Source organism: Melospiza georgiana, chromosome 1 (assembly GCF_028018845.1).
Source record: "Melospiza georgiana isolate bMelGeo1 chromosome 1, bMelGeo1.pri, whole genome shotgun sequence".
In the NCBI taxonomy this organism is placed as follows: Eukaryota; Metazoa; Chordata; class Aves; order Passeriformes; family Passerellidae; genus Melospiza; species Melospiza georgiana.
In genome coordinates, this window is record NC_080430.1 from 3,179,577 (window position 1) to 3,192,830 (window position 13,254).

At 47.2% G+C, this 13,254-nt stretch overlaps 1 protein-coding gene across 1 annotated transcript in view; it reads right to left on the minus strand.

The window, feature by feature from the left end:
* Positions 1 to 2,107: 2,107 nt before the first annotated feature.
* VIPR1 (vasoactive intestinal peptide receptor 1) overlaps positions 2,108 to 13,254 on the minus strand; it is a 116,146-nt gene continuing 104,999 nt past the window's right edge. Inside the window, exons 10-13 of the mRNA XM_058026989.1 lie at positions 10,431 to 10,522; positions 5,772 to 5,901; positions 5,152 to 5,193; positions 2,108 to 4,418 (exon numbers count right to left, since the gene is read on the minus strand). Of these exons, the coding sequence (XP_057882972.1) occupies positions 4,227 to 4,418; positions 5,152 to 5,193; positions 5,772 to 5,901; positions 10,431 to 10,522 (456 nt within the window). The 3' untranslated portion in view covers positions 2,108 to 4,226. The remainder of the gene's footprint in view (positions 4,419 to 5,151; positions 5,194 to 5,771; positions 5,902 to 10,430; positions 10,523 to 13,254) is intronic.

Sequence of the window (13,254 nt, forward strand, 5' to 3'; positions counted from 1 at the left end):
CAGTGCCACATCCAGGCTTTGTTAAACACACCCAGGGATGGGGACTGCACCACCTCCTGGGCAGCCATTCCAGAACTTTATCACTCTGTCTGTGAAAAACTTTTTCCTGCTATCCAACCTGTATTTCCCTTGGTGCAGCTCGAGGCTGTGTGCTCTGGGTGTGTCAGTGCTGCTGCAGACAGAGCCCAGCCCCAGCTGAGCACAGGCACCTTTCAGGAGCTGCAGAGAGTGATGGGGGCAGCCCTGAGTCTCCTTTTCTCCTTTAATACATTTTCAGAGGCACACCTCTGATCTTTGATGCAGCAAATGGATGCAATTTCCCTGCTGGGGTCTGTTTTGGGTGGGGAAGCAGCAAAAGTGCTGAGCTGTGTTCTGTGTGGGGCCAGGTCATGGGGCCAGGACAGCTTGCTCCACGTTGTCATCTGCAGTGAAGTCCTTGAATTGCATTTTATTGATGAGCTGGATGAGAACCAGAGTAGACCAGGCCAAGTTCTGGAGCCAAATTCCTGCACTAAGCCAGTCAAACGGGGTCCAATCCCAATGTCATCATTCTCTTGATTGCTCACGTCCCCAGAGTGAGACGATTTCTCTCTTTATGAAGTGATTCCACCCCCAGCTCCTGTGTTTTCCTGGAACACAGCTGGGCTGGCAGCTTTGCACTGCTGACACTGCCATGCCTGTCTCAGCAGGTCCATTCAGCAGGTTCATTTAACCCCTCAAACACCCCTGACAGCAGAAAGGAGGCATGGCTGGATGTTCAGTGATGAAATAATTGTGAGCAGGGTGCCTGGGGGCACAGCTCTGGCATGCTGATGGACTCCACAGTTTTTGAAGGAGCTCCTCAGCTTAGGGAAGATCCCATCTTCAGGTTCCTGTGCAGAACATCCTGGTGGGGAATGTGACAGGCTGCAGAGGAGCCTGTGGTGAGGGTAAATATCCAGCTGGGGTTTTTCCGTGTCACATCTCCAAAAGGCAAACCTTTCCTGGCTGTCTTTGGCATATGGCTGGTGCTGGCTTGGGTTAGCACAGGGCTGGAACACAAAAATTACTGCAAACACACAAATTTCCTGCAAATGGAGAGGGAAAGGGAGCACAAGGAGAGGAAAGGGAAGAGCAGAGGGAAAATGCTCAGTGTGTCTCACAGGATGGCTCACAGGCCTGGAACAGATGGGAAGGGATTCCCTCACATCCCACAAAGGAGGCTGCTGGCAGTGGTGCTGCACTTCTGCTCCACAGCTCTGTGCTCCAGCTCCTCTGCTGCTTGGCTGGCACCTGAAATTCCAGTTCACACCTCAGTGGATGCATTCCCAAGACTGGGCAGTCTCTCCTCTGCAGCCCATCAGTTTTGTTGGGTATAAATATTTACCATGGCAGATGAACAGGGAGAATGGCTTTGCAGCCTGATGGATCCAATCTTTCCCAGGCTGACATTGCTTCAGAACTCTGAACCAGTGAGACAAAGCATTTTACACCAAGTGGAACAATTTGGAAGCTGAGACTGAATTTTCCCTTGCTTCTTCTGGGCTTCTTTGAAGTTAGTCATTCACCTGGAAAAATGCAGGTCAAATCCTTGCTTTGAATCAGGCACAGCAGCAGAAGTGGTGGTACTGGGGGGATTTCTCCAGTGTTTGCTGGGTGAGTCCTAATCCAGGTCTGAAAAAGCTCAGCAGAGCAGCACAAGCACCAAACACAAAGAGAATCACAGAATATCCTGAGTTAGAAGGGAGCCACAAGGATCATCGAGTCCAACTCCTGCTCCTCCACAGGACAACCCCAAAAGCCACACAAAACGCCTGAGAGCATCATACAAATTTTTCTTGAACTCTGCTCAGGACCACTTCAAAGGTTCTTGCTTTTGAGAACCTTCTGGATTTTAATGGGATATTGTTTGAGGGGTGTCAAGGCATAAAGGCTTTTCAATTCAAGAAAAGTGGGGAAAATTGGAGCATCCTCTTGTTTTCTCTGCATTTTGGGAATCAGTGAGCTGCATTTTGGTGATCTCATGGCACGTCAGAGCTGGATCCTCACTGTTGATGTGGGCTCAGTGCAAAGTAGCCATAACAAAGCTGGCTCACACCTGGCCACCAGGTGTGATCCCACACCTGGGATCACCAGCACTGTAATTCCAGGAATTTTCATGTCTTCCTGATGTTTTAGGACCTGCAGGCTGGGTAGCCATGTGACAGGTCTGAGCTGGCTCCCTGCAGACTCAGGACTGCACCTTTGCCCGTGGTGGATCACAGCTCCTCATGACTGCAGCCCACCACACTGTTATCAGTCCTAAACCTGGATGAATACTTTGGGAGAACCCAGCTGAGCTGATAACAGGCTCTGGGAATGGTTATGGATGGAACACTGCCCTGTCAGGACTCAGAAAGGAGCTGGATCTGCAAGTTCTCCTCCTGGGCTCAGTGTGGTTTGCTGGCATCCTTTGCTTAGGGCCAATAACCCCCAGCCCCACCAGGCTGCAGGTGCTTCCCTCCATTGAACTTTCATTTCATTGTGGAGAAATAAAGCAGAGAAATTGAGATCTCTGAGCTCTAAAAGAGGAGCTCACCTCCCTCTCCAGGTGCCTGTGTTGGTGACCCAGACACTCCTTCACAAGGACATGTTTTAGTAGGATTTACCCAATTACTGAGGGTACTCATGAGCTGGGCAGGGATTTCTCACCCTCAGCATAAAACCTTTTCAACCCCACTTGATGCAGTTGAGTGGGACACAGACATGAGCATCTGTATCTCTGTATTTTGAGTTTGGGACTGTGGGGTTGCCTCAAATGAGCAGGACTGGGCTTTAACATTTCTCCTTTGCCTCTCCACCACAAAAACAAGAATTAAAAAAAACATTCTCCCTTGGTTTTAATGGAATCCATGTGCATTCTTCAAGTAGGAATTGCCCCTGTGTGGAAACTAAAAGGCCTTCAGAAAAGAGGTAAAACGCACACACACATCTTAAATATCTAGCAATGCCTTCACATAGGATGAAAGTTTCCCAGAAAAGCTGAAGAAGAAATCCATTTAATAGCTCCTGCACTCCTTCCTCCCTCCTGGAGTGCCAGTTGTGTGCTGAGACAACCTTGTCCTGATGAAAGCAATCTCACCTGCTGCTGTGACACTCATTTTTTTTTCATCTGGAGAGTGGCTCCTTATGGCAGCTCTGACTCAATTAAGGATTACAGGGCCCTGTATTTCCCTTTCCTGACAATGTGTGCTAAGCAAGTGCAAATGAATTACAGCCCAATTATTTCCCCCTGATCCCTAATGAGCCTGGGTGCATCCATGCACCGAGATCTATGGGACAACTTAAAGAGAATGAAAAAACACAGCCGTGCTCTGCTTTTGGCACCTGGCCCTGCTTTTTATACATGCAAATCGAGTTTCCTGTTCATGGAACACAACCAAGCAAAACACCATGTCACCAACACAGTCCTCATGCTGCTCCTTCTCAGTGATCTGCTCTTCCACAGGGTTCCTGGAAAGCTTCTGCTCCCAAGGGTGGTGGGGAAATAGCAGAACACACTGGGACATCCTCTGAGGGGCTCTCCTGGTGCTGCAGCTTCATCTCCACCTGTGTAAAATGTGGGGGCCATGTGCTGGCCTCTCCCTTCCTGCTCATGTTCCTCCTGTCCCTTCTCCCCATGTCCCCAGCACCATCTTTGGTGCTGCATCATCACCTCTTATCCACAGGAATTTTGGCACATTCATATGTTTGGTGGTTTGTTTTTTTTTTTTTTCCTGCTTCCTGCCTCTGTCTCTCCTTTACTGGCTCATTTTTTTAGAAAAAAAAAAGTGCAATTTGTCTGTTTGAGAGATGCCAGTTCTGGTAAAGCCACCAAGGACTGAGGCTCTCCCTCCCTTACCCCCAGTACTTCATTATTTATGTCACACCAGCATCTCCCAGGCTGTCCTCAAGCAAGTTGGACAATTCCTCAGAGTTATCAATCCCTGAGGGCTTGAAACTGAAGCTTAAGTTGGACAATTCCTCAGAGTTATCAGTCCCTGAGGGCTCGAAACTGAAGAGTGAAAGGCCTGAAAAGAGGAAGAGCAAAAGTGTTCCTCTGCCTCTTGGCTCGTCCGATCTCATCCTGGACGCCAGCGGCTTTTCCAGTTGTGTGTCCTCTGTTGGCTCATGTGGAGCAGGTCATTTCACAGGGGTTTCTCATGGGATCACTGATTCCCGGGGATCCTCGTGTCTCAGTTTGGGATGCTCAGTGCCTGGGCAGCCTCTCACACCAGGGAGAACTCGGCCTGGAAGCCGGAGCAGCGGCGCGTCTTTGGCGAGCACTTGGTCAGCATGGAGATCTGGGTGCTGAAGTTGGTGCCGTTGCTGCCCAGGGAAGGGTGGTGGTACTTCATGTCCGAGCCCAGGAACCGCTCCAGGTGCCACCTCCGCCACTTCCTCTTGAGCTCGGCTTGCACCTGGGCATGGGAAAGAGGAAAGGCAGCACAGGGCATCACTTGGTGTTTCACAGAACTCCCAGAATGACCAGGTTGGGAGAGACCTTCAAGGTCATCGAGTCCAACCCAGCCCCAACAGCTCAGCCAAACCCTGGCACCCAGTGCCACATCCAGGCTGTGTTAAACACACCCAGGGATGGGGACTGCACCACCTCCCTGGGCAGCCATTCCAGAACTTTATCAATATTTTATCACTTTTTCTTAATACCCAACCTAAATTTCCCTTGATGCAACTTGACACTGTGTGTGGTCACATTTCTCTTCACAGAGAAAAGCAAGGCACAACTTCCCAAGGATATTTCTGGGAATTGCAGCGAGGAACCTCAGAGAAAGAAAGATCAATTCTTATCTCAATTGCTGCTCCTCTTGTTCACAAGTGGAATGCACTGTGGAAGATTTTTTACCTGAAGGGAACTGGTAATTGGATTCTGGTGTGTTTTGATTAATTGACCAATTGGATCCAGGTGTGTGTGTTGGGACTGTCACTGACAGTCAGGAGATGCTGTGCAGTTGAGTTGAGTGCTTGTGTAGATTCAGTTTAGATGTAATGTAATATAGTGTAATGTAGTACAGAATAATCTAGTATAATAAAGTAATTAATCAGCCTTCTGATATCTGATACCACTCTCCACATGCATTCATTCTGTTCTAGCTGCAAACATTAACCAAAAAAACTCTGATGGTCTGGTCTCACCTCTCCATTGAGAAAGCAGTACAGCACAGCCACCACAAACCCCTGGGGAAAGGAGAAAACAGGATTTTAGCACTGCAGACAGAGTGTAGATCCATTCATCTCCCAAAGGAGAGATCACACAACCACAGAGTTGTTCATCAAGCCCAACCATTCCCTCAGCACAGCCAAGTCCACCACTGGCCCGTGTCCCCAAGTGCCACATCCGCACAGATTTTGAACACTTCCAGGTGCCAGATGTGCAGTGATAATGACGCAGACAGGGTTGTTAATAATTTACCACTGAATGAAACTTGCTGCTCAGAGCCCCATCCACCCTGGCCTTGGACATGTCAGTGATACAAAAACTGAACTGAGTTGTTTATTTTTCTCCTTAAAGTATGAAAAAACACAGAGACATCAATGTAGACAGGAACATTTTCTTTTAATTTCCTAAAATGGGGGAAGATAATCTCCTTCTGGAAGGCAAAACATAAATTTATCTTTCATCCTGGCCAGGCTGGAGTGAGTAGATTTTCCACAAAGGTACAAGAGCAATATGGGGCATGTCCAGAAAAAAACCCCTGTACAGCTCTTTGCATTTCTCCCTGGTGACAAACCTGGTGACCCAAATGGTGGCTTACCTGGAATGACCCAACCACGAGCTCAAAGACCAGCTTCACTTCTGCTTTGAAATTGTCAGGGAAGAAAGCAAACATGATGTAGTGAATGCCAAAGAGAGGGATCAGCAGCAGAGTGGACTTGGCCAGCCTCCTGTTGGAAAGACAAACATGAGCCACCAGGGGAGAGGGAAGAGGCTAAGAGGCTGAGGAATCCTGCAGCTGAGCCCTGAAATAAACCCTGAAAATTTATTATTTCTCCCTGTCCCACAGACTGCAGATGGCTGGTGATCTCAGACCTGGTGGCACCATAAAATGTGACATTTTTATTCCCAGTAGCTCCACTGGAGGTATTTCTTTCTCCCTCCTCTCTTCTTCCCCGCCCACCAGAGATCTTTTTTTCATCTCCACAAGCTAAATCATCATCTACCAATGTCTTTGTTTGCCTGGGATTTCTGAAAATTACAGCTTCTGAGAGGGAAATGGTATGTTTAGCTGGGAATAATGACAGGCTACTGCACAATGAATGTCTCCAAAGGAGGGGGATGAACAGCATTAGTGCTTAATGGCATCATGCTGGGTAATCAGGGGTTTAATTAGGAAGAGATGATAATGTATTAAATGTAATCATTATTTGAAAAGTAGCTGGCAGAAAGAAAATGAAATCAAGGGTCTAAGGATGCTTGTGGGGGTTTTGTCTCCCTTGGTCACTCCTATCTTGTGATATCTCCTCCTCTCTCAGAGGCTTCTGGATGGAATAAATCTATGGGATTTGGAATAATATAATATTATTTTGGAATAATATAATAAAATAAATGGGATGTCGGAAATATTCATTTTTCCACCTGCAACCCCTCCACCTCCAAAGCCTTATCAGGCTCAGAGCTCTCAGGCCATCTTCATTTATTTGGCACCTGCAGGAGCCTCCTGGGAGGCTGATGTGGCAGCTCTGTGCAGAGGATGCTCATCCCTGTGCCTCCCAGAGCCCCTCTGTGGCTCTCCCTGGCTCTCCTCTCAACAATAAGGCTGTGATTGGAGGCTGTGGCTCATCCCAGCAAAATGAGAGCCTGCAGGGAGATGAGGAACTTTACAGGAGTTTGCCTTTCTCACATCCCTCACTAGCAGGCACATCCCTGCTCATGGGGATCCAAAATCAGAGTTCTCTGAGGAACATCAGCCTAGAGGAGGAGATGTGGTGCTACCTTTGTGTCCCACATTGACAGAGATGCTGTTTGCAACTTCCAGTGGGAATAGAAAATTTCATCTGATCATTGCAGACAATACTGGGCCCTTAATTAAAAGATTTTCCCTCCTGGCTGGACTGTGGTGATGAAAAGGACATAAATGACAAAACTTGAGCCTTCTCCTTCAATTTGCACACCTCACACCACTCTCCTGCTCCCAACACTGAGCTTCACCAGATACTGAGTTTCAGATTTTATTTTGGCATCAAGAAAAGGGCTCTGTGATTTTTTTTTTTAAAGACTCCACCACCTAAACACTGCACTCAGGAAAATCAGCACCCAGTCCCAGTGTCATTTCTCCCAGGAAGCTCCAGCCTGGCTGTGCAGGAGGCAGAACTGCTTGGGGGATTGTCTGAAATTGGTTAAATCTGCTGGAAACCATGGATTCTCAAAACCTTCATTACTCTGATTCCCAGCACATCCCAGACCTTCACTCTCTGACTTGTCACACCTGGTGACAGGTAATTTTAGGAGAACATGTGTCCATTAACCTGCATGAACCTGCTCCTGTCCTTGGGACTGGGCAAGAGTGAACCAACATTTCAGTCATGCTCCTTGAAATCATAATGGAAAAGTTACTCAGAGGAATTTAATGACAATATTGATCCACAGACACGGACAGAATGGAGAGATAAATTTTGCTCCAGTTTTCTGTGGCAGAAGACAAACTCCATTTGCCTGAAATATTGCTGTCCCACTCTTGCGCATGTCCCTGTCATTCCCAGAAAACTGCTTGGGGAGACTTGTTTTTACAGCTTCCAGCACATGAAAGCCCAGTTCCCTGCCTGCAGCATTAATGAGGGAGTCAGCAGCACCCCTGAACTTCCAGCCTGCAGCTAAGCTCAGACCTTATGGAGCTGAACAATGCTGTCAGCAGGCTGTGTGTGTAGAAAATAAACAGTATAAAATACACATGAGAAGGAAGGAGAAATGCAAATGAGCTATCCAGGATGCTGTTAGTTTAAAACAGATTTATCTCAGATTTGGCAGGAGGAATGCACACAGAATCATGGAGTCATTTGGTTGGGAAAAACCTCCCAGACCATTGAGTCCAACTGATCCCCACCTTGTCCCCAGCCCAGAGCTCTGAATGCCACCTCCAGGCCTTCCTTGGACACCTCCAGGGATGGGGAGCCCACAGCCTCCCTGGGCAGCCCCTTCCAATGCTTCACAACCCTTCTGGTGAAGGAACTCCTCCTGATGTCCAACCTGAACATCTCCAGGCACAACTTGAGGCCATTTCCTCTCATCCTGTCACTTGTTGCCTGGGAGAAGAGCCTGATCCCCACATGGCTCCAACCTCCTTTCAGGGAGTTGTGGTGAGCAATAGGGTCACCCTGAGCCTCCTCTTCTCCAGGCTAAACACCCCCAGCTCCCTCAGCATTTCAGCAGCAGTTTTCTGCTAAGAACTGTTGGATCCTGCAGTCAAACCCCAGAAGTCTCCACAGATTTCTGCCTAAAAGTAAAAATCTTGGGACCACACTGAGAACTCACCTTGGTGGGATCTAAACTTAAGTTTCAGACAATTTAGTATTTGTTTTCCTTGGAAAGTGTGGTGTCTTGTACCTACTGCACTGAATTCAGTCAACAGAGTTTTCCAGATGTGGCTGGTGGCCAGGTGCCATTGTACAAGGGGACAAGTGTCCCATAGGTCCTATGTCCTGTGTGACAGGTCCAAGCAAGGATTGGAAGTGTCCTAAAGCGCCTAATGTGGCTTGGAAACCTCAAATTTTAGGGCCAGGTTGGAAGAAGCAACCTGGGATAGAGGAAGGTGTCCCTACCCATGGCAGGAGGTTAGATGAGCTTTAAGGTCCCTCCCAACCCAAAATGTTGTGGGATTCTATAATTTTGTGAAGTGAACAACTGATTCATTCCCTAGGGGAACTGAGCCATCTTTGCAGGTGGTGAAGGAAGGTGAGCATCTGTGGATGTCAGGATCAGTTGTCCTTCAGCAGAAGCCCCTGTAGAGCAGGTCAGTGAGGGGAGCTCTGTGTTTTACCAACACGCCCTACGTGTGTTTACAAGGCAAAAAGAGCTTTCCTGGCAGCTCCACCTCACTGGAAAATGTGTCCTGAACCCAAAGCCCAGCATGACCTCTGAGATAATCTGAGCACAACTCATCAGGTGCATGTTGGCAGCACTTCTGCTGATGTGAACAGGAGCTGGCAGTGCCAGGACAATGCTCAGTACTAGAAATTATTTAAATATGCTGATTTAATCTATGCACCTGCTGTAAACCTGGGGTGTGAAGATAAAATTCCAAATTGGAAATCCAGAAGGGCAGGTGGTAGAAAGCACAGGGTCTGGTAATGTTGTGATGTGATGACAGAAAAATAGGTAATTGGCTTTGGCTGCTGCCAGGAAAATTAAAGTCAAAAACTGGCATTTCCTTTCGTAAATCTGAGAATCTCTTGAGGTAGATGAAATGAATAATTCACCATCACCAGAGAGAAAGTCTCAGTACTGTGGCTGGGCAGGATTTAAGGAACATATTGTTACTTTTTTCCATCCTGCAGGAAGATGAACTGAGATTTTTCAGGGTACCCAAACGCACAGCTCCCTCAGAAGACAAAGATTTACAAGCAGTGACCATGCAGACACTGGGATCTTTTATTGAATTCTTTTCTAGGAAACATTTAATAAATATCAAGGATAGCTGAAAAGCGGAGCCAGAACAGTGGGAAGAGTCAAAAATAACCTGGTCTGGACTTTTATTTTATTTGTATTGAAGCCAGAATAAATGTATGCAAATAGACATTTCTTTCACTCTTAAAATACTGCAGCTGAGACCAGCCTTGGCCACTGAGAGAGATGTTGATCTCTCTGGCATGTTGTTCATTATATAAAGCCCCATTAAGGTCAACCTCATATCCCTGGAATAAAAGTATTAAGTCAAGTAAAACTTCTAAGCCAGTGATCTTTCTCAAAAGAGAAGAGAAATGCATTGAGTTAATCCAATCTTGTTTAGAGATCTCTTTTAGGATGAGGAAAATTTGTCACAGATCCTACTGAATGGTAATTTTCTAGATCTCTTCTTTTTTTAAAAATGAGGATCAGGAAAAAAAGGCTTTATACTGTGGAGAGCAACTTTTTGTTTTACATGAGGGTCCTTCTGCCTTCAGAATCCAATAAACATTAAATATTCAAAGAAAAATTATATTTGGCTTCATGATCATTATTATTACTCTCATTTCTTCATCATTAATCCCAGGAGAAATCCCTCTCACCTGCCACAAACTGACATAAAACCTGACCAGCTCTTTTAGTAAATGCTCCATCTCCTGATTTCTAATCTGCTTTAAGCAATTAAAATTAATTGATTTTGATCAGTGCAGACAGATGCAATCATGAAACAAGATGCAATGAAGAATTATCAAGCAGCCAGGCAGGTTTCCCAAAAAACACTTTTAGGATAGGGTTGGGAAGGTCTGGGACTTACGAATATTGGCTGGTTTCGTTGTGCCCAACATCTGGGGAATGCAGCTTCTGGACTAAGATACGGATGATGCAGATGAAGAGGATGAAGTTCACCTGTGGAGACGGGAAGAGAGGGGTAAAACATCAGCATTCTCCTCCAGGGAAAAGAGCCCATCACTAGAGGAAAACTCCTCTCACTGGAATGATTTTTGCCATGGAAGGAGCTGCCGTTTAACAAGCCATGAGCAGAGAGAGCCCCTTCTCTGGGGCAGGGAGCACATGGAAAACCGACACAGGATGATGGCATCTTGGGCCTGACATCAGCCTGCTTGGGACTTTGTGTCATACATCCCAAGTATGATGATGTCAAGCCCATAGAGCACAGCTTTGCACGATGTCCTGGAGCGCGCCCGGCGGCTCGCCAGGCGGTGTAGCAGGCCCTGGGTCTAGAAGCCTAAAGATAGGAAATGCCAAGTCATGGTGAATGGGCTAAAAAAGACCCCTTTCTGCCTTTTGGAACCCCTGTTTGTCTCTCTATAACCCTGTAGGTTGCTCACCAGGCGGTGTAGCAGGCCCTGGGTCTGCAAGGGCCCTGTGGTGTGCAGAAACCTAAAGATAGGAAATGCCAAGAGTTGTGAATAGCCTAGAAAGACCCTTTTCTGCCTTTTGGAACCCCTGTTTATCTCTCTGTAAGCCTGTAGGTCCCTTTCCTTTAACCCCTGCCATTGGGCCCTTTCTGATCCCCCTGTACCCTATATAAAGGGCTTTTTTAGCCTGGTTCTGGCAGAAGAGCTGTCACTGGAACCCTTCTCAGAAGAACCAATAAAGACATTGCTGTGGAACCCCACACGGCCTTCTCCTCTCTCTACCTGCACGACGTCCTGGAGCGCGCGCGGGAGGAGCCGCGTGTGGCGCCCGGTGGCTCACCAGGCGGTGTAGCAGGCCCTGGCTCTGCAAGGGCCCCGTGGCATGCAGAAGCCTGAAGGCAGGAAATGCCAAGTGGTGGTGAATGGGCTAGAAAGGCCCCTTTTTGCCTTTTGGAACCCTTGTTTATCTCTCTGTAACCCTATAGGTCACTTTCCTTTAACCCTTGCCATTGGGCCATTTCTGATCCCCCTGTACCCTATATAAAGGGCTGGTTTTGCCTGGTTCTGGCAGAAGAGCTGTCACTGGAACCCTTCTCAGAAGATTCAATAAAGACATCTCTGTGGAACTCCAAATGGCCTTCTCCTCTCTCTCCCTGCATCTGCCTGCTGTGGCACCCAGCAAGCTGAAGGGCTGAAATCACAAAGAGCTGATAGTCACTAAAGAGATGATCTCGCTTCAGCTTGTGTCCTAGGATGATGTTATGACGCTTGTATCCCCATCCATGTGTTCTGGCTATGCTGGATATTATGTTCTGTGCCTTCAAGACTGGCTCTAAAGAGTGAATGTTTTGTTTTGGTTTCTTATCAGCTGCTCCCCCGCGGCTGGTGGGACACACAGACAGGGCAGTACATAGTGCTGCTTTTGCTTTATGCTTTGCTCTCACTCTTGCTTCTGCTTTGCTTCTGCTTGCTCTTGCTTCTGCTCATTAGCTAGTTTAGCTAAACAGTCCAAATTCCTTCCTGGACTGTTTTTCCTTTCCTTTTTTGGACCAACTCGAACCTGCTCTGGACTGGGACCTGGGAACACCAAGAATTTGCACCTTGTGGCTGCTGCAGCTGCCCCAGCACCAGAAGGACTGATAACAGTGACCACCCCCAAGAAAGACTTTCTGAATGAGTCATCTTTTTCAGAGCAGTGACAGAGTGGTGCCATCCAGTATTGTTCATTTTGTGTGCTGGGGGTGCTGTGCCTGTTAAATAAACAGGTTCTTTCCACTCCTCTCCAAGGAATCCTTCCCAAACTGTTGGGGAGAGGGGCCCTGTGGGTTTGCTTGCTGGAAGGGTCCCCTTTGGAGATTGTCTCCCAAATTTGCCCTAAACCAGGACAGCTTGCTAAGGTTGCCTGTGGCTGAGAACTGCCTGGGAACTCAGACAGTCTCCCAAACAGGACTGTGCTATCTGGGACCCAGCAGCCTGCTGGGGACACCCTGAACCCAGCAAAGGCCGATTTAAGGCAGTGGCATGGGGCCATCTGCTGAGCGTGGTGAGCCAGGGAAACCAAACCAAACCAAACCAAACCAAACCAAACCAAACCAAACCAAACCAAACCAAAGCCAGTCAAAAATTGGCATTTCCTTTCATAAACGTGAGAATCTCTCTAGGCAGATGAAATGAATAATTCACCATCACCAGAGAGAATTTCTCAGTGCTATGGCTGGGCAGGATCCACTCCAGCAGGCCTCTGCTCAATCCTATTTGTTGCCATAGGATTTAGGTTTTATGTCTTTCAGATCCTGTACTGCTTTAGGGTATAGATCTAAAACTCCATAGCCTATCAGCTTCTGGTCTGCTGTTTTATTCAGATAAAACAATTCCTCTCTGGTCTGAAACTCAGGGACACCTGACTGTCTCAGGCCCTCAAAAGTATAAACAGAAATGAGCAGACTGGGGGTATATGACTTAATTACCTGAAGCTGTAATTGGAGGATTTGATGCCTTGGGTTTTAGGTTTTTTTTTTTTTTTTTTTTTTTTTTTTTTTTTTTTAATTTTTTCAGGTTCTGTGCTGCTTTAGTGTGTGGGTCTGGGTTTCATATTAGGGGATGGTGGGCTCTCTTCACAGTGTAGGCAGACAAAACAATTCCTTGTCTAGCTGGGGACCAAGGACATATGATCCAAATCTCAGGCCCAAGAGCATAAACAACGTGGGCTGAAGAGAGAAAAAGGAGGATGGGACTTTATGGGCTGGAGCTGTGACTGGA